Raw genomic sequence first — 24,682 nt, 5'->3', positions numbered from 1 at the left:
AGACATATATGGCTTTGCCATTGGTTTTTGGTAACTATAAGGACGCTAATTGCAGCTGAGCAAACTTCTGAAATTCCTAAGGTAGCTTGTAAGTTTAATATTTGCTCTAGTGTAGGGATTACCATGCCACCTGACACCTCCCACCCCCTGATCCCTCCCCGCTCACTGGTCATTACCATCTTAGGTACTGGCAGGCAGTCGGCAGTTTTTGGATTTTATTTATTTTAATTTCTGTAGTGTGGGGCCTAGTTTCTCAACCTGTGGTACGTGTACCCCTGGGGATACTTGGGGCATTGGCAAGTTGTACTCCAGGGATTGGTTTTTATTATTTTTTCGCCGATGTAGCTATTGTAAACATGACATATCAGAGAAAGCTGTGTTTCTCATTTCTACCCTTTATCACTCCTAACAGGGCAGAGTGTAAGTATTTCCCTGCCTAAGTGGGACCACTGCTCAATCACTGATTCGCCTTAAATGAATCAATCTTAGATTGGATTAGATCTGGTATGTCAGTGACACATGAGGGCTGGAGTTGAGCTTTACTGATGTGAATACAGTCACAGTAATACACTTTCTAAGTGTCACAGAGATGAGTGGCAGATAAATGTCCCACTGTGAAATAGGTAAAGTGTATCATACTGAAGTATGCCACAGTAAAACAAGACAAATAAACTGTGCATGAAATGGTTATTAAAACTAGGGTGAAAAACATATTACTTTCCTCATCATGCAGAAAATAGATGCTCAGTAATTGCATCTAATAATTAATATATCTGTGTTTTATGTGTTTGTTATTCGCTGGTGTAATATTGCCAAATATTACATTCCAGAAAACATAAAACAAAGATCAGATTCCAATATATTTACTTTATTAAAATATCTGATACAAGCTGGTGAAATCAAGCAATACACAAATTCCATTTTTGCTTATGTAAAAGATCAATAATGTGCTACAGTTCAGGTACATAGAAATCAAACCAATGCCTGTAAAAAGGTTGAGAAACACTGGTATAGGGAACCCTCCTCACCCACCCACATCCCTGATCCGCCCAAACAGTTCTCTAACACTCCCCCTCCTTCTGCTCCCCGCCATCTATGTTACAGCTAGTCTGCCAGTGACATATATATATATATATATATATACACACAGGGAGTGCAGAATTATTAGGAAATTAGTATTTTGACCACATCATCATCTTTATGCATGTTGTCTTACTCCAAGCTGTATAGGCTTGAAAGCCTACTACCAATTAAGCATATTAGGTGATGTGCATCTCTGTAATGAGAAGGGGTGTGGTCTAATGACATCAACACCCTATATCAGGTGTGCATAATTATTAGGCAACTTCCTTTCCTTTGGCAAAATGGGTCAAAAGAAGGACTTGACAGGCTCAGAAAAGTCAAAAATAGTGAGATATCTTGCAGAGGGATGCAGCACTCTTAAAATTGCAAAGCTTCTGAAGCGTGATCATCGAACAATCAAGCGTTTCATTCAAAATAGTCAACAGGGTCGCAAGAAGCGTGTGGAAAAAACAAGGCGCAAAATAACTGCCCATGAACTGAGAAAAGTCAAGCGTGCAGCTGCCAAGATGCCACTTGCCACCAGTTTGGCCATATTTCAGAGCTGCAACATCACTGGAGTGCCCAAAAGCACAAGGTGTTCAATACTCAGAGACATGGCCAAGGTAAGAAAGGCTGAAAGACGACCACCACTGAACAAGACACACAAGCTGAAACGTCAAGACTGGGCCAAGAAATTTCTCAAGACTGATTTTTCTAAGGTTTTATGGACTGATGAAATGAGAGTAAGTCTTGATGGGCCAGATGGATGGGCCCGTGGCTGGATTGGTAAAGGGCAGAGAGCTCCAGTCCGACTCAGACGCCAGCAAGGTGGAGGTGGAGTACTGGTTTGGGCTGGTATCATCAAAGATGAACTTGTGGGGGCCTTTTCGAGTTGAGGATGGAGTCAAGCTCAACTCCCAGTCCTACTGCCAGTTTCTGGAAGACACCTTCTTCAAGCAGTGGTACAGGAAGAAGTCTGCATCCTTCAAGAAAAACATGATTTTCATGCAGGACAATGCTCCATCACACGTGTCCAAGTACTCCACAGCGTGGCTGGCAAGAAAGGGTATAAAAGAAGAAAATCTAATGACATGGCCTCCTTGTTCACCTGATCTGAACCCCATTGAGAACCTGTGGTCCATCATCAAATGTGAGATTTACAAGGAGGGAAAACAGTACACCTCTCTGAACAGTGTCTGGGAGGCTGTGGTTGCTGCTGCACGCAATGTTGATGGTGAACAGATCAAAACACTGACAGAATCCATGGATGGCAGGCTTTTGAGTGTCCTTGCAAAGAAAGGTGGCTATATTGGTCACTGATTTGTTTTTGTTTTGTTTTTGAATGTCAGAAATGTATATTTGTGAATGTTGAGATGCTATATTGGTTTCACTGGTAAAAATAAATAATTGAAATGGGTATATAATTGTTTTTTGTTAAGTTGCCTAATAATTATGCACAGTAATAGTCACCTGCACACACAGATATCCCCCTAAAATAGCTATAACTAAAAACAAACTAAAAACTACTTCCAAAACTATTCAGCTTTGATATTAATGAGTTTTTTGGGTTCATTGAGAACATGGTTGTTGTTCAATAATAAAATTAATCCTCAAAAATACAACTTGCCTAATAATTCTGCACTCCATATATATATATATATATATATACATACACACACACACATATATATTTATCCCCCCCCTCTGCTGATCTTTCTCTGTAGCATAGGGCCCCATCCCTTCCGCTCTCTTCAAAATAATTTTCTGTAGTTAAAAGGGGTACTAAACCCAAATTTTTTCTTTCGTGATTCAGATAGAGCGTGCAATTTTAAGCAACTTTCTAATTTACTCCTATTGTCAATTTTTCTTTGTTCTCTTGCTATCTTTATTTGAAAAATAAGGTATCTAAGCGAAAGAGCCAGATAATTTTTGGTTAAGCACTCATGACAGCATTTATCCACCAATCAGCAAGGACAACCCAGGTTTTGAACCAAAATTGGGCCAGCTTCTAAACTTACATTTTTGCTTTTCAAATAAAGATAGAAAGAGAATGAAGAAAATTGATAATTAGAGTAAATTAGAAAGTTTCTTAAAAGTGCATGCTCTATCTGACTCATGAAAGAAAACATTTGGGTTCAGTGTCCCTTTAAGAACAAAAGAAGTGAGGGGGCGCCCTATTGAAAATACTAGGTGATAGATAATAACAGTGAGAACTCAGTCTTCTAATGTGTCAGGAGTTATAGTAAAAAAGGTATAGTGAATAAGTGAATGTAAAATAATAATTACTAGTGGTGTCAGTTGTGAATGGCTATCAGTCTCAAACTAATAACACTGGTGAAGTTTATAATAAACATCTATTTGTATATATATATATATATACACACATATATGCATGTATATACATCCATATACACATAACAAAATAAACCACAAATGTATGAATATATCTCAAAAACAAATATACAGTGATGAAAATAATAAAGTTATACAGTAAAGAAATATAACAATTGGTTAAAAGTTATAAGTGTGTAACAATGCCTTTAGTGGACAATGAAGAGGCAATAGAATTGTATTGGAAAGTCTCTGGAGAGGAAAAATGGCAGCTATCTGTGAAGATCCAGGCCAGGATCCAGGAACAACAATCTATAAAAAGAAGAAAAAACAGAAGCGCCACATGGCCCAATATTGTTTGGTCCAATTTTGTAGATTTTAAGATGAGATACAAACTCACATTTAGAAGAGCACCTCAATTAGTGCTATAGGGGCAGTCTGGGATCTATTCGGTCACCCAGAAGACCAACTTCATGCACTGGATCTGATGTCTATGTGGACAGAAAAAAGACACAAGTGCCTATATGGCCTAGTATTGTTGGTACAAGTGGACAAACTCAGATAATGATAAGAGTGGTACTCACAATGTATAAAGCACCTCTTTTGATGCTATGGGAGCATGAAGGGATCAATTTGGTCACCCAACAGACTTATGGCAAGGCATCCAGAAAAGAAGTACTGGTTCACATGATCCCAAGATGGTCAGAGTGATGAATATCCTCAGACAAAAAGGCAATAAAAATCCCAAAAAAAGGGAGCAGCAAGTGTTCAAATACTAAAACTGACTTTATTTAAAATAAATATAATAACAGGCAACGCGTTTCTCAGCCAATGGCTGTTTCATCAGGCCTGATGAAACAGCCATTGGCTGAGAAACGCGTTGCCTGTTATTATATTTATTTTAAATAAAGTCAGTTTTAGTATTTGAACACTTGCTGCTCCCTTTTTTTGGGATTTTTATTGCCTTTTTGTCTGAGGATATTCATCACTCTGACCATCTTGGGATCATGTGAACCAGTACTTCTTTTCTGGATGCCTTGCCATAAGTCTGTTGGGTGACCAAATTGATCCCTTCATGCTCCCATAGCATCAAAAGAGGTGCTTTATACATTGTGAGTACCACTCTTATCATTATCTGAGTTTGTCCACTTGTACCAACAATACTAGGCCATATAGGCACTTGTGTCTTTTTTCTGTCCACATAGACATCAGATCCAGTGCATGAAGTTGGTCTTCTGGGTGACCGAATAGATCCCAGACTGCCCCTATAGCACTAATTGAGGTGCTCTTCTAAATGTGAGTTTGTATCTCATCTTAAAATCTACAAAATTGGACCAAACAATATTGGGCCATGTGGCGCTTCTGTTTTTTCTTCTTTTTATAGATTGTTGTCCCTTTAAGAAACCACATTCCTCTCTGCCTCCTCCTCCACTGGGCCAATCTCCCTCATTCCCTCCCACTCTGCACCAATGATGATCGTTACAGAGAATGGCACAGACAATGTCACTCTCTGTCATGATCAGAGATATGACTCCCTTACCATATGAAGGCAGATGCCTTCTGTCCCTAGTTGCAGTCTCAACTGTCTAAGCGGACAGCGGGGACTGCAGCATGCGCCAAAGTGTTGGACATAGGTAGTACTTCAACAGTACTGGGCAAAGTACTGTGTGACGTAGTACCTATGTCTCTATGGTGCAAGGGGTTAAAGTGCACATTTACTAAATATTAGCCATAAAGAAAGCCACAAAAACGAAATTTTTTCTCGGTCCTGAAATTGTTGAACTGGTGTCTGTATTAAAAGGAAATACGGAAATTTGTACAGCCCAGGTTGATAGTGCACTGTTTTCTGCATTGATGAACCTGTGTCAAAGTCAAATCCCAGAGTAAAAGTATTTTAAAGAAGGGAACTGGGAATACCAGTTTGAAAAACAAAATATTAACCCCATCACCAGTTTACTCTATTTCAACAGCTGCTGACATTATACAGTTGGTATTGAAAAGAATCACCCCCCTTGAAAATAATCAATTTTTGTTGCTTTGCAGCCTGAAATAAAGACAGACACAGTTTTTGTTTATCCAGTTGTAATTACTCAGTGCAACTTATAACATCCAAGTGAAAGATATAACACCAACATGTCAGGCACAAATAAAGACAATTCAAAAACAGATTCACTGAGTTGTAAAAAGGATCACCCCCTCATAAAATTACTTGTAAACTCAATCAGGTGTAGCTAATCACCTTCTCAATGGCACACACAAAGCCATTTGACCTTCAACTGTGATCCGCTGTGGGCATATTGATTAGCTCAGCATGAAAAGAGCTTTCCTAGAGCATCACAGTCCCTGGTAGTGCAACTGAAGCAAACAATCAACTATGGGTGGCAAGGCACCGTCAAAAGATCTCAGGGATAATGTTGTGGACAGGCACAAGTCATGAGATGAATACAAGAAAATAACAAAATTTATGCTTACCTGATAAATTTATTTATTTGACACAATGAGTCCACGGATCATCTAATTACTATTGGGAATATCACTCCTGCCCAGCAAGAGGCGGCAAAGAGCACCCAGCAAAGCTGTTAAATATCACCTCCCCTCCCTCCAACCCCAGTCATTCGACCGAAGCAAAGGAGAGAAAGGAAGCAACACGGTGCAGAGTTTATAACATACCAACAAACCTGTCCAAAAAGAACAGGGCGGGCCGTGGACTCATTGTGTCAAGAAATAAATACATTTATCAGGTAAGCATAAATTTTGTTTTCTTTCTAATGACACGATGAGTCAACGGATCTTTTAATTACTATTGGGAATCAATACCCAAGCTAGAGTACACAGATGATAAGGGAGGGACAAGACAGGGAACCTAAACGGAAGGCACCACTGCTTGAAGAACCTTTTTCCCAAAAGAAGCCTCAGCTGAGGCAAAGGTATCAAATTTATAGAACTTTGAAAAAGTGTGAAGAGAGGACCAAGTTGCAGCCTTGCAAATCTGTTCCACAGAAGCATACATTTTTTAATGCCCAGGAAGAGGAAACAGCCCTCGTAGAATGAGCCGTAACTCTCTCGAAGCAAATGATACTCTTCAGCTACAAAGAAAGAGAAGTAGCCATAGCTTTCTGCCCCTTACGTTTTCCAGAGAAAACCCAAAACAGAGCAGAAGACTGACAAAAATGCTTAGTCGCCTGTAAATAGAATTTCAATGCATGCACCATGTCCAGATTGTGCAACAGATGTTCCTTCTGAGAAGAAGGGTTAGGACACAAGGAAGGAAAAACAATCTCCTGATTAATGTTCTGATCTGAAACCACTTTAGGGAGAAACCATAACCTAGTATGCAAAACTACCTTATCCGAATGAAAAATAAGGTAAGGAGACTCATACTGTAATGCCGAGAGCTCTGAAACTCTACGAGCAGATGAAATAGCAACCAGAAACAAAACCTTTCAAGATAATAATTTAATATCTAAGGAATGCATAGGATCAAACGGAGCCTGTTGAAGAACTTTAAGAACTAGTTTAAGACTCCAGAGAGGAGTAACCGGTTTAAACACAGGCCTGATTCTGACCGAGGCCTGACAGAACGATTGCACGTCTGGTACATCCGCCAGACGTTTATGTAACAAAATAGACAAGGCAGATATTTGACCCTTTAGGGAGCTTGCCGATAAACCCTTCTCCAAGCCTTCTTGGAGAAAAGACAAAAATCTAGGAATCCTAACTCTACTCCAAGAGTAGCCTCTGGATTCACACCAATGCAGATATTTACGCCATATCTTGTGGTAAATCTTTCTAGTCACAGGCTTACGAGCCTGAATCATGGTCTCAATGACCGACTCTGAAAATCCACGCTTAGATAAAATCAAGCATTCAATCTCCAAGCAGTCAGCTTCAGAGAAACTAGATTTAGATGAAGGAAGGGCCCCTGAAGTAGAAGGTCCTTTCTCAATGGAAGACTCCAAGGTGGACGAGATGACATCTCCACCAGGTCTCCATACCAGATTCTGCGAGGCCACGCCGGAGCAATGAGAATCACAGACGCCCTCTCTTATTTGATTCGAGCAATGACCCGAGGAAGGAGAGCGAATGTAGGAAATAAGTATGCTAGACTGAAATTCCAAGGAACCGCCAGAGCATCTATCAGTACCGCCTGAGGATCCCTGGACCTTGACCCGTACCTCGGGAGCTTGGCATTCTGACGAGATGCCATGAGATCTAGATCCGGTTGTCCCCATTTGAAAATCAAGTTGGAAAACACTTCCGGATGAAGTTCCCATTCTCCTGGAAGAAGGTCTGTCTGCTCAGCAAATCCGCTTCCCAATTGTCCACTCCTGGAATGTGGATCGCAGATAGACAACAGTTGTGGGTCTCCGCCCACTGAATAATCTTGGACACCTCCGACACAGTGAAGGAGCTCCGAGTTCCTCCCTAATGATTGATGTAAGCCACTGAGGATAGGTTGTCCGATTGAAATCTGATAAACGGGGCTGAAGCTAAATGAAGCCAGGCCAGAAGAGCATTGAAGATTGCTCTCAGCTCTAGAATGTTTATGGGAAGAACAGACTCCTCCCGAGTCCATGTCCCCTGAGCACTTAGAAGGCCCCAGACTGCTCCCCAACCTAGTAGGCTGGCGTCCGTTGTCACAATCACCCAGGAGGGTCAGCGAAAACAGGTTCCCTGGAAGAGATGATCCTGAGACAACCACCAAGGAAGGGAAACTCTTGTCATCTGACCCAGATGAATTCACAGAGATAGATCCAAATAATCCCAGTTCCACTGCCTGAGCATGCATAACTGCAGAGGCCTGAGGTGGAAACTAGCAAACGGGATGATGTCCATAGCGGCTACCATCAGACCGATTACTTCCATACATTGAGCCACTGATGGCTGAGGAGAGGATTGAAGTGCCAGACAAGCATCAAACATTTTCAATTTTCTGACCTCTGTCAGAAATATCTTCATCAATATGGAATCTATTATGGTTCCCCAGAAGACTACCCTTGTAGATGGAATTAAGGAACTCTTTTCCAGACTCACCTTCCAACCATGAGAGCGCAGAAAGGATAAGAGCATCTCCGTGTGGGAGTTTGCTAGATGAAAGACTGGGTCTGAACCAGAATGTCGTCGAGATAAGGTGCCACTGTAATACCCTGTAACCGGCGCACTGCCAACAGAGATTTGAAAAACCTTTGAAAAATTCTGGGAGCTGTAGCAAGACCGAAAGGAAGAGCCACAAATTGGAAGTGTTTGTGGAGAAAAGTAAATATCAGAAACTTGTGCTGATCCCTGTGGAAGGTACGCATCCTTTAAATCTACTGTTGTCATAAATTGACCCTCTTGAACTAAAAGAAGAATGGAACGAATAGTTTCCATTTTGAAGAACGGTACTCTGAGAATTTTGTTTAGACTCTTGAGATCCAAGATTGGTCTGAAGGTTCCCTCTTTCTTGGGGACCACAAACAGATTGGAGAAAATCCCAGACCCTGCTCCTGAACTGGAACTATCACCCCCATTATGGAGAGATCCCGAACACAACATAAGAACACCTCTCTTTATCTGGTCGACAGATAATCTTGAGAGAAGAAATCTGCCCCGGGGGGGGGGGGAAGGTCTTGAATTCTAGTTTGTATCCCTGGGACACAATGTCTATCGCCTAAAGATCCTAAACATCTTGAACCCTGAGCGAAAAAGGAAAGTCTGCCCCCCACAAGATCTTGTCCCGGAACAGAGGCAGACCCTTCATGCTGACTTTGGATCATTAGCTGGATTCTTGGATTGCTTTCCCTTATTCCAAGATTGGATGGGTCTCCAGGAAGGCTTAGACTGTTCCTGTTTTGTAGAGGAAGAGGAAGGTTTACCCTTGAGGTTTTGAAAAGAACAAAAATTACTCTGACGTCCCTTCTGCCTATTTCTCTTATCCTGAGGGAGGAAACGTCCTTTACCTCCTATAATATCAGAAATAATCTCAGCCAAAGCTGGGCCAAACAAGGTCTTATCCTTGTAAGGAATAGCCATAAGCTTAGACGGCACATCTGTCGACCAAAATTTTAACCACAAGGCTCTGCGAGTCAGAATGGCAATCCAGTTTCTTATCCATAGGATCCCTAAAAGAACAGCTATCCTCTATGGGAATTATAGTTCTCTTAGTTAAAGTGGAAATTGCCCCTTCCACCTTGGGGACCATTTGCCAAGACTCCTTAATAGAGTCATCAATGGGAAATATCTTCTTAAAAAATAGGAGAAGGAGAAAAAGGAATACCCGGCTTCTCCCATTCGTAACAATAAATTCTGTAGCCTGATCTGGTACGGGAAAACATTCCAGCATGGAAGGTACATCATAATACTTGTTAAGATTACTAGACCTTTTAGGGTTGACAACGACAGTAGTGTCAGAGTCGTCCAGAGTAGCCAAAACCTACTTGAGTAGTAAACGGAGGTGCTCTAGCTTAAACCAGAAGGATACAACTTCAGCATCAGAAGGAATTACACTGTCAGAATCTGAGAACTCACCCTCAGATGCCACCAAAGAATCCTCCTCATCAGATCTTTGAGAGGGAATATTCGGAATAGCCACAAATGAGTCAGACACCTTACACACTGATTCTTTAGACTTCCTCTTGCGCTTTCCCTGTAGCATGGGAAAGACAGACAACGCATCAGAAACTACAGAAGACATGAGGGAAGCAATGTCTTGCAAGAGACCCCAGACGGAGCTTGAGAGGAATCGCAGGGCACTGTATTAAAGGGTAATAACATTTGGGACACCTGAGGAGAAATATGCGGCATATTTTGAACATTGTCAGAAGACTCTTGGACAGCATCCGTCTTAGACAATATTCTCTCAAAAAGACTATCCTTAAAAATGGAACAGAAGGATTGGTGGTTCAATGTTAGCATTCAAACATAAAGGACATCTGTAATCTATAACAGAGTTATGATCCATCTTTAAAATTATTCAAACTTTAATAAAATTTTATTTAGACAAAACCGTTACGGTTTCTTTACATTTTAAAACGAAACTGCTTTATTTTTGAAGCAATGCAAAAACGAAATTGATTTATCTATCATGTAATACAATAACGTTTAAAAAAAACCTAAAACAGCCTCTACACCTCAGCTTTAGTTCTGCTGAGGTGCCAACCTTGCTTATACAGGAAATATGTGTATGTAAAAACGGCCTCCGTGTGAGTAAACAAATCGGAGCTGCTACAAATGATACCACAAACGATCATTTGTCCGTTATGAACATAAAATGGCAAGCTGCAATGAATCTCTCCTCCTATACAGGAAGTGAGAGAATAATAAGTGCGCAACAGCTAAAATTACCGCCACACAAGCCCCACCCATCGTGGGCGTGTGAAATAACGTCTGTCCGACATTTAAAGTGAATCTTCATTATAAAATAACAGAAATATCACAAACATTGAGCCAAATTCTCCAGTCCCCAGTGCCTGCAAACACTACCTTACATAATCCCTTTAACACTAGGAGAAATGTAATAAAAATCCCCCTGCAGGGAAATAAAGTGCTATAATTTTTTCCTTAATAATGCTTCAGAAAATAAAATTAGCACTTACCTCAATAAAATCTGTCTGGCAGCAAGGCAGCTCACTAGGTTTGAGAGGTCCTTTCCCTCACATGGACCTGTGGAATAATAATGATAAGGGTAGACCTTTTATTTAAATATGAGGGAGGCGCAGTGAGAATTATGTCCCACAAGTTCCCTTTCCTTAAAAGCCACCAATGCTCTACTGAAGAGACTGAAATGGACTACAGCTACACCCTGGAGTAAAAACAGCACATACTTGTACTGCAAATAAAATTAAAAAAAATCTTGATTGAAGAATCTTTTCAGACACCTAACTTTACCACTTCCTTACTCAACGTAGGCAAAGAGAATGACTGGGGTTGGAGGTGATATTTAACAGCTTTGCTGGGTGCTCTTTGCCGCCTCCTGCTGGGCAGGAGTGATAATGCCAATAGTAATTAGATGATCCGTGGACTCATTGTGTCATTAGAAAGAAATCAAAGGTTTTATCAATGCCTAGAAACACAGTGAAATCTATTATTAAGAAGTGGAAGGTATTTGGTACAACACAGACTCTCTCTGGATCAGGACGTCGCTCCAAACTAGATGAAAGAGCCAGGAGGAAACTGGTCAGAGAGGCTACCAAGAGGCCCACAGCAACTCTGAAGCAGTTGCAGGAATTTATGACAAAGAGCGGTCATTGTGTGCATGTGACAACAATATAACAAATTCTCCACAAATGTGGCTTGTATGGGAGGGTTGCAAGAAAAAAGCCACTCATCAAGAAAGGCCACATGCAGTCACGACTGAGCTTTGCCATAAAACACCTAGGAGATTGTGAGGCCACATGGAAAAAGGTGTTATGGCCTCAACACCAAACGATATTGTCTGGAGTAAATCCAATACAGCTTGCCATCTAAATAACACCATACCTAAAGTAAAGCATGGAGGTGGTAATATTCTGTTATGGGGGGTTTTCTCTGCAGCAGGCACTGGAGCACTTGTCAGGATAGAAGGAATAATGGATGGGGCAAAATACCATCAAATTCTTGAGGAAAATCTGTTGCCCTCTGCCAGGAAGTTGTCAAGAAGGTTTACCTTCCAACATAACAATGACCCAAAGCACAAAGCAAAAATGACCACACAGTGGTTGAAGGATAAAAAGGTGAATGTCCTTGCATGGCCTAGTCAGAGCCCAGACTTAAGCCCCACTGAATATCTGTGGCATGACTTAAAGACAGCAGTCTACAAACTATGACCATCAAATGTAACAGAACTGAAGCAATTCTGCAAAGAAGAGTGGACAAATATTGCACAATCTAGATGTGTAAAATTAGTAGAGACATATACCAACAGACTAAAGGTTGTAATTAAAGCAAAAGGTGGTTCAACAAAATACCGACACAAGGTGGTTATCCTTTTTCCAACTCAGTGATTCTGTTTTTGAATGTCTTTATTTTTGCCTGACATGTTGGTGTTATCTACTATTTCACTTGGATGTTATAAGTTGCACTGAGTAATTACAACTGGATAAACAAAAAACGTGTCTTTATTTCAGGCTGCAAAGCAACAAAATGTGATTATTTTCAAGGGGGGTGATTCTTTTCAGCCCAAAGCTACTATTTCAGTGTATGTGGTGGCCTGTGTATATGACTTTGTTCTTAATTGTCCACAAGGATGTCTATGGGTGGCTGTGTGTGCGCATGTACAGGGAGTGCAGAATTATTGGGCAAGTTGTATTTTTGAGGATTAATTTTATTATTGAACAACAATCATGTTCTCAATGAACCCAAAAAACTCATTAATATCAAAGCTGAATAGTTTTGGAAGTAGTTTTTAGTTTGTTTTTAGTTTTAGCTATTTTAGGGGGATATCTGTGTGTGCAGGTGACTATTACTGTGCATAATTATTAGGCAACTTAACAAAAAACAAATATATACCCATTTCAATTATTTATTTTACCAGTGAAACCAATATAACATCTCAACATTCACAAATATACATTTCTGACATTCAAAAACAAAACAAAAACAAATCAGTGACCAATATAGCCACCTTTCTTTGCAAGGACACTCAAAAGCCTGCCATCCATGGATTCTGTCAGTGTTTTGATCTGTTCACCATCAACATTGCGTGCAGCAGCAACCACAGCCTCCCAGACACTGTTCAGAGAGGTGTACTGTTTTCCCTCCTTGTAAATCTCACATTTGAAGATGGACCACAGGTTCTCAATGGGGTTCAGATCAGGTGAACAAGGAGGCCATGTCATTAGATTTTCTTCTTTTATACCCTTTCTTGCCAGCCATGCTGTGGAGTACTTGGACGTGTGTGATGGAGCATTGTCCTGCATGAAAATCATGTTTTTCTTGAAGGATGCAGACTTCTTCCTGTACCACTGCTTGAAGAAGGTGTCTTCCAGAAACTGGCAGTAGGACTGGGAGTTGAGCTTGACTCCATCCTCAACCCGAAAAGGCCCCACAAGCTCATCTTTGATGATACCAGCCCAAACCAGTACTCCACCTCCACCTTGCTGGCGTCTGAGTCGGACTGGAGCTCTCTGCCCTTTACCAATCCAGCCACGGGCCCATCCATCTGGCCCATCAAGACTCACTCTCATTTCATCAGTCCATAAAACCTTAGAAAAATCAGTCTTGAGATATTTCTTGGCCCAGTCTTGACGTTTCAGCTTGTGTGTCTTGTTCAGTGGTGGTCGTCTTTCAGCCTTTCTTACCTTGGCCATGTCTCTGAGTTTTGCACACCTTGTGCTTTTGGGCACTCCAGTGATGTTGCAGCTCTGAAATATGGCCAAACTGGTGGCAAGTGGCATCTTGGCAGCTGCACGCTTGACTTTTCTCAGTTCATGGGCAGTTATTTTGCACCTTGGTTTTTCCACACGCTTCTTGCGACCCTGTTGACTATTTTGAATGAAACGCTTGATTGTTCGATGATCACGCTTCAGAAGCTTTGCAATTTTAAGAGTGCTGCATCCCTCTGCAAAATATCTCACTATTTTTTACTTTTCTGAGCCTGTCAAGTCCTTCTTTTGACCCATTTTGCCAAAGGAATGGAAGTTGCCTAATAATTATGCACACCTGATATAGGGTGTTGATGTCATTAGACCACACCCCTTCTCATTACAGAGATGCACATTACCTAATATGCTTAATTGGTAGTAGGCTTTCGAGCCTGTACAGCTTGGAGTAAGGCAACATGCATAAAAGAGGATGATGTGGTCAAAATACTCATTTGCCTAATAATTCTGCACTCCCTGTAGATGTTTATGGATGACTGTGCGTTTGTATGCATGTGCATGCCTATGGGTGCCTGTGTGTGTGGGCATGTAGATGTTTATGGTTGGCTGTGCGTTTGTATGCATGAGGATGTCTATGGGTGCCTGTGTGTGTGCACATTTAGATGTTTATAGATGGCTGTGCATTTGTATGCATGTGTATGTCTATGGGTCCGAACAAATAATGAAATGCACACGTCTGACAAATCAGTCCCTGAATTTCAACCACTTTGCTGCCGATTCATTGTCACATCCTTGTCCTGGGGAGGTTTTTAGTTGTTTGGCCCTCATTGCATTTACGCATAAAATTTTAACTTGTTTCTGCGAGGTACTCACACAAACTATACCTTGTGTTTTTCAGCAGATCTAACATTAGTAGAAAACAACTTTAGTTTTCCTAATAAAGCTGCCTCTGCAAATAACTGCCTCAGATCGCAGCCATTTTCGGCATTTTATTACAAATAATAAAATGCACGTCTAATATTTGTGTGTTGTATTGATTTTTTTTTTTAACTTGATTATGCTATAGTGCTACATTTATTTTCACTGAAGCCCAGATTATCACTACTGCCACAGCATTGTACTGGTCAGCTACTGGCAGATACTAATCTATGACTAACACTTTGGGCACATCTAGCATAAAATTTATATTTAAAGGGACATTTTGAGAGCATAATAATGATGTATAAATGTGAAAAACAATAAAAGGGGGTATGCTAATGCACATGAATTGCAAAAAAAAAAAAAAAAACTTTCTTAAACAAAATTCACTGACATAGCACGTGCTTACTCTTGGATTGCAAATGCAATTTAACATGGTCCTCTATGAACTCAAATCACTCTTTGTACGTTTCTGACAGATCACATGAATCAGAAGACTCATCACTGCTGGCTTAATAATATGTTTAAAGCAAGATTCTGTTTAAAACTATTCTATCATATATAGGCAAGAGAAGCAGGTTAAAATATTTTTTCGCTAAAAAACAAAACAAAAACAAAAAAACCCACACAACATGTCAAGCAAAGCAGTTTATTTTAAATGTAAACTATTGCAATGTACTTCCCACTAATGCTTAAAGGGACACTGAACCCAAATTTTTTTCTTTCGTGATTCAGATAAAGCATGAAATTTTAAGCAACTTTCTAATTTACTCCTATTATCAAATTTTCTTCATTCTCTTGGTATCTTTATTTGAAATGCAAGAATGTAAGTTTAGATGCCGGCCCATTTTTGGTGAACAACCTGGGTTGTCCTTGCTGATTGGTGGATAAATTCATCCACCAATAAAAAAAGTGCTGTCCAGAGTTCTGAACCAGAAAAAAATACGCCTTTTTCAAATAAAGATAGCAAGAGAACGAAGAAAAATTGATGATAGGAGTAAATGAGAAAGTTGCTTAAAACTGAATGCTCTATCTGAATCACAAAAGAAAAAAATTGTGGTTAAGTGTCCCTTTAATACTAGCGGAGAGGGATAACTGGAGTTGGACCCACCATATAAAAAATGTAAAAAAAAATTGGCAACGTGGAGTGTTTGAGAAGTATTATGCATACTTTATGTAGAATGTAATTCCAAATTGTGACCTCTGAGGGCAGTGTTGTTCTATTCTGATAGGTATGAAGTCGCATGGTTAAATGTTCTATTACCCTTTGGAGTATACCTACGACTCTTTCCAGTGCTCTTTGTATTTTCATGCTCCTATAATTTAGTCACTTGAGCATTTATTGGCTACATAATATAATGGCTGAAATAGAAAATGATTGTTTTCCTCATATACAAAAACCTTTCTTCCTCAGGTTTTATAAAATACATGTCCCCCGACAATCTGGAACCAATACAGCTGCAATTCATTAAAATAACCATTTGCTTTGATAATATAATTGTATGTAGTTTAGTGTTTAATGTTCATTTAATAATGGACATTTTATTCAACATTGTCCCCTGTTCCATTTAAAAGATTGTATTTTAAAAATGTACTAAAATGCATTACAGTCTTTTTTAATTAATAAACCGTCCTTTTCAGTAGACATGCGCATTCAGACTTTTCGGCGCTGAACAAATGCCAAAGATGGCGTCTACAAGCCTCAGACTGCAATCTTTGGAGCCGGATTTACTCTTGTGAAGTGCAACACACAAAGTGTTTGGACGTTTTAATATTGTTCATTTTAAAATTGCATGAAATGGCTAATTGCATATCATAAATTGATTGTATTTTTTAAATTGGAAAAAAACCTGCATTTAAACACATCAGGCAGACGTTATTAAAACCATAGCTCCCTAACATACTGCATTTTGCAGAACTGTCAAGGTTTGGGAGCTGTGCTTGCTGTTCCTCATGACCTTAGAGAGGTTCCCATTTGCTGAGGACCAAACTAGACCCACGGTACACACCCCAATCTGCCCAGCTTCTTGCATAGCCCCTACCCACACCTAGTTCTCTATTTATGCTTCTTCACTGGGTAAACTTATCAACAGCTATGGATTCAAAATTCACCTATATTCTGATGACACCCAGATCTACCTCTCCAACCCTGTGGTCTCTTTCCACATGTCCTTTCTCATGTCAGTGACTGCTTATCTGACATTTCCTAGATGGCCTCTCACCACCTAATATTAACATGTCAAAGACTGAGCTCCTTCTTATCCCCCCTCTAGCTCTACTGCCATTTCTAACTTTTCTATCACTGTCTATGGCATCACTATCTCACCAAGTTCACTGCCTTGGAGTTACACTTAACTCTAATTGGTCCTTCATCCCCCACATCCAATCGCTCTCTTCAGCCTGCTGCAACCACCTACGCAGTATCTCCAAAATTCATCTGTTTTTCTGAATGCGGACACCACCAACTAATCCACTCCCTCATAATTTCACGACTTAGACTACTGCAATAACCTACTAACTGGCCTTCCTCTCTCCAGCCTCTCCCCTCTTCAATCCATCGTAAATGCCTCTGCCAGGCTATCCCACCTTTCCCGTCGCTCTGTATCTGCTGCACCTCTCTGCGATTCCCTTCATTGGCTCCCCAGTCACAGCAAAATTTAAATCAAAATTCTCACCCTTACATACAAAGCTCTCACCAATGCCGCTCCCCTCTACCTATCCTCACTAATCAACAAATATACTCCAGCTCGCCCCCTAAAATCCAGCAATGACCTGCTCCTTGCATCCTCTATCATCACCTATTCTCATGCTAGAGTGTAGGACTTCTCTGGTGCGTGACCAACCCACTAGAACGCACTTCCTCGCGCTGTCAGACTTTCCCCTACGCTGCCTTTTTTTAAACTCTCCCTAAAGACATTTTTGTTCAGGGAAGTCTATCACCCAACTCAGTAACAAATGAAATCAACTTACCTATTAATGTCCTTATCTAACATCATTCTTACCTTGCAGTCCTCATTTTCTGTCTCACACCCTCCTACCCTTCTATAATGTGAATAGGGCCCTCAACTGTATTTGTTTGTTCAGTTTTGTCTTGTCTTGTACAAGAAGTGTTTATTTGTTTTACTTATATCACTTGTACCCACGGACAGCGCTGCGGAATATCTTGTATAACTAAAGTATAATAAAAATAATAATAATAATAATAATAATAATAAAGCTACCACCCTCCCCATCCCAAATAGTCTCCAAAAAACAATTAAATGTATGCAATACTTAAAGGGATATGAAACCCAATTTTTTCTTTTATGATTCAGATAGAAAGTTGCTTAAAATTGCGTGCTCTGATTTATTCCTATTATCAATTTTTCTTCCTGCTCTTGGTACATTTAGCCACCAATCAGCAAGCGCTACCCAGGTGCTGAAAGGGAATGTTAATTTTGATGCTAAAGTGCCCGGTTTTTAATAATTTGATTAAAAACAGGGGCACTTTAATTCATCAACATTTACATTTCACTCCTGTTGAGAGAAAAAAAAAAAAAAAAACTTAAAAGGTAAGTTTCACAGCAGCTCCAGCTTCCTCCGGTCGTTGCAAGCCATTTCTGACATCAGAAATGATGGATAGGTCATCCTCCAATCACGGCTTCCCCCCCTGATTCAACGCCGTGATTAGAGGAAGCCGGATTCCTCATTTTAGACCCAGGAAGAGGCTTTGCGACGGGCGGAGGAAGCTGGAGCAGCTGTCAAGAGTAAAAGGTAAGTTTTTTTCTCAACAGGAGTGAAATGTAAATTTTGATGAATTAAAGTGCAACTGTTTTTAATCAATTTTTTAAAAACTGGGCACTTTAGCATCAAAATTGACATTCACTTGAACCAAAATTGACTCCGCTCCTAAGCTTATAGTCCGGTTTTTCAAATAAAAATACCAAGAGAACAAATATAAATTGATAATAGGAGTAAATTAGAAAGTTGCATGCTCTATCTGAATCATGAAAGAAAACATTTGGGTTTCATATCCCTTTAATCAATTAGTGATCGTGTTTACTTTTGTCTAGGCAATGTTTTTTTCTGTGAAAGCCCACTTGAAAAGCCAGTGAAACGCCTGTCCCTCCCATTTTCTGCATGTTAAACCAGATTTTTTCTTTGATATTTTATACATAAGTCCAGCAATTATACTAATTATTATTATTATTATTAAACACTGAATTAACCACCCACCTCAATTTAACCCTAACTGCAACATCCCATTCTCCCCTTCCCCATCTAACCCCAACCTCCCCCACCACAAAAACAACATTGTTCCAACCATCCAACATTATTAACCCTAGCTGCAACCCCCTTCCTAATACCCTGACAATTACTAATGTTGCTAATATAACCATGATTCCCCATTTGCAAAAAGAATGCTTAAAAATAGCACCCCCATATATGACCCATCCCCCACTAAATCTCACAGCACTAAACACAATCCCCACACTGGCGACCCTCCCTTTCCCATTGCAGACACATTTAAATTAAAAAATAAATCTGTACTGAAAAATAAAAAAAAAACACTCTAGCCTAACCATTAATGACTTCATTGGCAGGAGTGGTTCTAGATAATAAAAAGTTGAGGACGCAAACATGTGACCACAAATATTAACCATTTGAGTGCTAAGCACTTTTCCACCTGGGTGCTAAGCTGTTTTAAGGGGTTTTTTTTGTTTTTTTTTTAAATATTTATTTTTAAACTTTTTTATTTTTATTTTTCAGATCCCCAAGACTTACACTATTGGAAAGGTTAGGCGATTACCTTTCCAACGGTGGGTCTTGGGGGTCTGTAGCTGCTTAGATTCCTGAGATACAGGCTTATAAGCAGCATGCACCCTGCTCCTATACTTAACATTGTGAATTTTATATAAAGTTGCACGGTGACGTCATCACGTCATTGCGCATGACGTCACCCCACATAACTTGAAGCCCCGGGGATGCCTGTCACTATGCAGGCCTGATTGCCAGGGTAGGAGCGAGTGGGAGCCCCCAGATCTCCCTCAAGGCGGAAGAGTGCTAGTGACGACTCTGAGCCGTCGTTAGCACCAGAGTGGGAAACTCTGCAACGGCTCAGAGCCGTCGTTAGCACCAGAGTGGGAAACTCTGCAACGGCTCAGAGCCGTCGTTAGCACTCAAGGGGTTAATATGATGGGTGTAGGGGTACTGGTGAGTGGCCTCATCTTCTAGTACCTGATGCTAACTTAAAAGCGACACGAAACCCAAAAAATGTCTCTTTCATGATTCAGATAGAGAAAACAATTTTAAACAACATTCCAATTTACTTCTATTATTTCATTCACTTCATTTCTCAGATATCCTTTGTTGAAGAACGCACATGGGTGAGACAATCATACAAGGCATCTATGTGAAGCCACCAATCAGCAGCTACTGAGCCTATTTAGATATATGCTTTTCAACAAAGGATATAAAGCGAATGAAGCAAATTAGATAATAGAAGTAAAATGGAAAGTTGTTTAAAATCGCATGCTCTTTCTAAATCATGAAAGAGAAAAAAAAAGAATATTTGGGTTGTAAGAATGGATAATCCCAGTTCTCCATTCTTTACCTCTCCCCTCGCTCTGCATAGAGCAACAGTCACTGCCATGCAAATTAAGGCCAGCTGGCAAATTTGAGGTTGGGGGAGGGTGGGCATTAAACAATCAGAAGAGGAGCTCAATACACAATTATGACCGGCCAATCAGAATTGGCCCGTTTTGACAATTTGTGTGTGGGTGGGACTGGTAAAATTTGTTGTGAACTTGAAGTAACGGTTTGCTGTATGTGTGTGTGTGTGAGGGTGGTCATAGCAACCAGCTCTTAGGGGCCACTGTTATAAAATGTTACACATGGTTAGCTGTCAATAAATAATAGCTCTACAAGTATGATATGGTGACTAGTAGCAACTCCATTATAGCAGCATACATGGGGCCTAGCACAAAACATTCTAATCTGTGACTACATCACTGCAAGGAAAGTGTGTGACAAATACACGCAGTCATATAGTATATAATGTTAGAGTTGAAAGCAGATCAGTATTACCGTATACAAGGTAGCCACATGTGATTCCTACATTCAATTTGACCTGAAATGGATCACCCCTAAAAAAAAATTAAAAAAAACAATCAAGAAACAGCTACAATAGATGATACCTAAATATGTATACAGAGTTAGGAAAAGGGAAGTAGTGACAAGAAGAAGGTTTACGTATTGTGTGGACATTAATTGCCATCGTCCTTATTTATTATGGTAGTAAGTAAGTCTGCATGGGATTTTGTCAACTGAAATATTGTATAATTGTATGTCTGAAGAATTAGCCTTCTCACTGTCAGAATCACCAGCCTAGTACTGCTTTTACAAGGAACTGATCATTCTGGCAAGAAGCACTGAAAGCTGTGACCAGAGGAGAAGTACATTAACTCACTTCAAAGAACAATGGATTTTATCATAGCAATATAAGAGAGGCTTTTATATGGGATGAGTGAGTGTGTGAGTGTGTGAGTGAGTGAGTGAGTGAGTGAGTGAGTGAGAGTGAGAGTGAGAGTGAGAGTGAGAGTGAGAGTGAGAGTGAGAGTGAGAGTGAGAGTGAGAGTGAGAGTGAGAGTGAGAGTGAGAGTGAGAGAGAGAGAGAGAGAGAGAGAGAGAGAGAGAGAGAGAGAGACCTTGCTACAGGTCATGGGATTGTACAATCAAAGAAGACTGCAAGGCAATAGTTTCTTGTAAATTAGTATGTTCCCTGTATTATTTAAAGGGACACTATACCCAAACATTTTCTTTCATGATTAAAGGGACAGTGAACACCAGAATTTTTGTTGTTTCAAAAGATAGATAATCCCTTTATTACCCATTCCCCAGTTTTGCATAACCAACACAGTTATATTAATACACTTTTTACTGCTGTGACTAACTTGTATCTAAGCATCTTCTGACCGCCCCTAATCACATGACTTTTAGTTATTATCTATTGACTTGCATTTTAGCCAATTAGTGCAGTGTCTGCCACTAGCCACGGGCGTGATCACAATGCTATCTATATGGTCTACATGAGCTAGCTCTCCCCTGCTGTGAAAAGTAAATAAAATAGAGGCAGCCTTCAAGGGCTTAGAAATTATCATATGAGCCTTCCTAGGTTTGCTTTCAACTAGAATACCAAGAGAACAAAGCAAAATTGTTGATAAAAGTAAATTGGAAAGTTGTTTAAAATTGCATGCCCTATTTGAAAAATGAAAGTTTTCTTTTGACTTGACTGTCCCTGTAAGGTAGAGAATATAATTTTAAACAACATTCCAATTTACTTCTATTACCTAATTTGCTTCATTCTTTAGATATACTTTAATGAAGAAATAGCAATGTACACGGTGAACCAATCACAGGAGGCATCTATGTGCAGCTACCAATCAGCAGCTACTAAGCATATCTAGATATGCTTTTCAGCAAAGAATATCAAGAGAATGAAGCAATGAATGCTCTTTCTAAATCATGAAAGAAAAAAATGTGGGTTTCATGTCCCTTTAAGTGATAGATTGCTCACCATATAGGGTCAGAGTTCACTGCATCATCAAATGCCAATATATAGAGACAGAAAGATCCAACAATTAAGGCATGGATATTGGAGACAGACCTATTAGAAAAGAAGATGCCATCAAAATATGAATGCAGACTTAAAATATTACAGGGGCAATAAGGCACTGAGGAGCTGGGTTACTGTAATAAGATGTTACAGGACAATAAGGCACTCAGGAGCTGGGTTACTGTAATAAGATGTTACAGGGGCAATAAGGCACTCAGGAGCTGGGTTACTGTAATAAGATGTTACAGGACAATAAGGCACTCAGGAGCTGGGTTACTGTAATAAGATGTTACAGGACAATAAGGCACTCAGGAGCTGGGTTACTGCAATAAGATGTTACAGGACAATAAGGCAATCAGGAGCTGGGTTACTGCAATAAGATGTTACAGGACAATAAGGCACTCAGGAGCTGGGTTACTGCAATAAGATGTTACAGGACAATAAGGCACTCAGGGGCTGGGTTAGTGCAATAAGATGTTACAGGGACAATAAGGCAATCAGGAGCTGGGTTACTGCAATAAGATGTTACAGGACAATAAGGCAATCAGGAGCTGGGTTACTGCAATAAGATGTTACAGGACAATAAGGCACTCAGGAGCTGGGTTACTGCAATAAGATGTTACAGGGACAATAAGGCACTCAGGAGCTTGGTTACTGCAATAAGATGTTACAGGACAATAAGGCACTCAGGAGCTGGGTTACTGCAATAAGATGTTACAGGGACAATAAGGCACTCAGGAGCTCGGTTACTGCAATAAGATGTTACAGGGCAATAAGGCACTCAGGAGCTGGGTTACTGCAATAAGATGTTACAGGGCAATAAGACACTCAGGAGCTGGGTTACTGCAATAAGATGTTACAGGGACAATAAGGCACTCAGGAGCTAGGTTACTACAATAAGATGTTACAGGACAATAAGGCACTCAGGAGCTGGGTTAGTGCAATAAGATGTTACAGGACAATAAGGCACTCAGGAGCTGAGTTACTGCAATAAGATGTTACAGGGCAATAAGACACTGAGGAGCTGGGTTACTGTAATAAGATGTTACAGGACAATAAGGCACTCAGGAGCTTGGTTACTGCAATAAGATGTTACAGGGACAATAAGGCACTCAGGAGCTGGGTTACTACAATAAGATGTTACAGGACAATAAGGCACTCAGGAGCTGGGTTACTGCAATAAGATGTTACAGGACAATAAGGCCCTCAGGAGCTGAGTTACTGCAATAAGATGTTACAGGGCAATAAGGCACTCAGGAGCTGGGTTACTGCAATAAGATGTTACAGGGCAACAAGGCACTCAGGAGCTGGGTTACTGCAGAAAGATGTTACAGGGGCAATAAGGCACTCAGGAGCTGAGTTACTGCAACAACATGTTACTGGGGCAATAAGACACTCAGGAGCTGGCTAACTACAATAAGATGTTACAGGGCAATAAGGCACTCAGGAGCTGGGTTACTGCAATAAGATGTTACAGGGCAATAAGGCACTCAGTAACTGGGTTACTGCAATAAGATGTTACAGCGCAATAAGGCACTCAGGAGCTGGGTTACTGCAATACGATGTTACAGGGCAATAAGGCACTCAGGAGCTGGGTTACTGCAATAAGATGTTACAGGGCAATAAGGCACTCAGGAGCTGGGTTACTGCAATAAGATGTTACAGGGCAATAAGGCACTCAGGAGCTGAGTTACTGCAATAAGATGTTACAGGACAATAAGGCACTCAGGGGCTGGGTTACTGCAATAAGATGTTACAGGGCAATAAGGCACTCAGGAGCTGAGTTACTGCAATAAGATGTTACAGGACAATAAGGCACTCAGGGGCTGGGTTACTGCAATAAGATGTTACAGGGCAATAAGGCACTCAGGAGCTGGGTTACTGCAGTAAGATGTTACAGGGGCAATAAGGCACTCAGGAGCTGGGTTACTGTAATAAGATGTTACAGGGCAATAAGGCACTCAGGAGCTGGGTTACTGTAATAAGATGTTACAGGGCAATAAGGCACTCAGGAGCTGGGTTACTGTAATAAGATATTACAGAGCAATAAGGAGCTGAGTTACTGCAATAAGATGTTACAGGGCAATAAGGCACTCAGGAGCTGGGTTACTGCAATAAGATGTTACAGGGCAATAAGGCACTCAGTAACTGGGTTACTGCAATAAGATGTTACAGGACAATAAGGCACTCAGGAGCTGGGTTACTGCAATAAGATGTTACAGGACAATAAGGCACTCAGGAGCTGGGTTACTGCAATAAGATGTTACAGGGCAATAAGGCATTCAAAAGCTGGGTTAGTGCAATAAGATGTTACAGGGCAATAAGACACTCAGGAGCTGGGTAACTACAATAAGATTTTACAGGGTAATAAGGCACTCAGGAGCTGAGTTACTGCAATAAGATGTTACAGGACAATAAGGCACTCAGGAGCTGGGTTACTGCAATAAGATGTTACAGGGCAATAAGGCACTCAGGAGCTGGGTTACTGCAATAAGATGTT

General features: G+C 40.4%; 1 protein-coding gene across 2 annotated transcripts in view; it reads right to left on the bottom strand.

Annotated features, from left to right (window-relative positions):
- Positions 1–24,682, bottom strand: part of LOC128663505 (TLC domain-containing protein 4-A) — an 87,305-nt gene that overhangs the window by 53,643 nt on the left and 8,980 nt on the right. For both annotated transcript variants that reach the window (XM_053717860.1, XM_053717859.1), the window contains exons 3-4: positions 22,144–22,233; positions 20,655–20,713 (exon numbers count right to left, since the gene is read on the bottom strand). In XM_053717860.1, coding sequence (XP_053573835.1) covers positions 20,655–20,713; positions 22,144–22,233 — 149 coding nt within the window. The remainder of the gene's footprint in view (positions 1–20,654; positions 20,714–22,143; positions 22,234–24,682) is intronic.

This window comes from Bombina bombina, chromosome 6 (genome assembly GCF_027579735.1).
Source record: "Bombina bombina isolate aBomBom1 chromosome 6, aBomBom1.pri, whole genome shotgun sequence".
Classification (NCBI taxonomy): domain Eukaryota; kingdom Metazoa; phylum Chordata; class Amphibia; order Anura; family Bombinatoridae; genus Bombina; species Bombina bombina.
The sequence above is the reverse complement of the archived record's forward strand: the minus strand, read 5'-3'. Positions and strand labels throughout refer to the sequence as shown.